Source organism: Bison bison, unplaced genomic scaffold, assembly GCF_000754665.1.
Source record: "Bison bison bison isolate TAMUID 2011002044 unplaced genomic scaffold, Bison_UMD1.0 scf7180017864192, whole genome shotgun sequence".
NCBI lineage: Eukaryota > Metazoa > Chordata > Mammalia > Artiodactyla > Bovidae > Bison > Bison bison.
In genome coordinates this window covers 4,675,150-4,676,528 of record NW_011494764.1, presented here as the reverse complement: position 1 = coordinate 4,676,528, position 1,379 = coordinate 4,675,150, and the positions used below count along the sequence as shown (strand labels likewise).

The window sequence follows — 1,379 nt, the reverse complement described above, 5'->3', positions numbered from 1 at the left end:
GGCCCGGCTCCAGCGCCACGGGTAGTCTGTAGGCAGAGGGTGTGGTCATCCACTGTCCCAACCCACCTCCAACCCCAGTAACCCCAGGAGTCGCACATACACACCCTCTTGCACACAGGCCTAGGGAGCCCAGTTCTCACAGACATGCACTCCAGACGCCCTGGGTGGGCGGGGGGATGTGGGTGGGGCACAGGGGTTGAGGGGGGTGGGGCCGGAGCCCTGCGTGTGGGCCACAGCCCAGATAGACCCAAATGAGGCTTCACTGCACACCTGTCAGAATCGCTAAAACAGTGTGGACGCCCAGTAACGGAGCAGAGGGGAACTGGCAGGACTACCTGGGGTGATCACCCCAGAGAAACAGAAACCACGGCCCCACAGACACCTGCACACTGGTGAACAAGCAGACCTCTGCAGCACCTCATCCCCGACATCTCCTGCACCTCTTCTGGTTCTTAACTTGGGTCGCTGTGCCAGGTCGAGTCAGAGGCTGACGCTTCACAACTACGTGAAGCATGTTTACAAGCTCTGTTGTGCTTCTGCTGCTCTCTGTCAAAACTCACAGACTGTCAACCAAAAGTGGCATTTCCCGGGCCAGGGATCTGCCTTCCACAGACACTGAGGGAGGAAGGGCTGCCTGGGGGCTCCAGGCACCGCCGAGACGCTCCGAATGTGAAAGGGAGCACAGGACATTACAAGGCGTCCAGAGAAACCCCTGTACCTGCAGACCACAGGAAACAGCAGGAGGGGGAGAAACCCCAACTCCTCTCACAGAGAGGACAACTAACGAGTGCGCCAGGAGTAACGGAAGTCGGAACCGATGTGCACCGCACGCAGGCCTGCCCGCAGCAGGGAGTCTGCAGGTGTGGATGTGCACACACAAGACCGCGAGCCAGCCCCTCAGCACGCAGGGCTGATGGCCGCTCACTCCCCCAGCTGTGGGCCGTTCCTGCCCACGTGTTCACCAGCCTCTAAGCCTGGGGCATAGCCCACAATTCCAAGATCAGGGCTTTCTGCCAGCCCGTGGCCTGACCCCGGAAAGGTCCCAACAGAAAGGTGACGGAAGGAGATGGCCAAGCGCTCCTGTCAGGTCCTGCTCAGAGCCAGCAGCCACCAGGGACACGGCCTTGAGGATGCGGCCACTGAGCTTGGATGGCACACCAGACCAAGGTGTCGTCCAGGGATGGGCGGCCGAGCATGGTCACCGCCCTGCACACAGAGGCCTCCACCCTGGGCATACTGGACGTGGACTCCAGACAGCCCCCACTAGCCAAGAGAAGCGCACGCCCAGACTATTTTTCAAACTCTCAACCTCTCTGATCATTTGAAACTTTTCAAAATAAAATTCTTGGCAAAAAGTAAACAACGGATTCAGGGAGAAC

The 1,379-nt window shown here is 59.4% G+C and overlaps 1 protein-coding gene across 1 annotated transcript in view; it reads right to left on the bottom strand.

Annotated features, from left to right (window-relative positions):
• The window catches only part of PIEZO1 (piezo-type mechanosensitive ion channel component 1), a 27,559-nt gene that overhangs the window by 10,618 nt on the left and 15,562 nt on the right, over positions 1-1,379 (bottom strand). Inside the window, exon 24 of the mRNA XM_010843994.1 lies at positions 4-26. Within this exon, the coding sequence (XP_010842296.1) occupies positions 4-26 (23 nt within the window). The remainder of the gene's footprint in view (positions 1-3; positions 27-1,379) is intronic.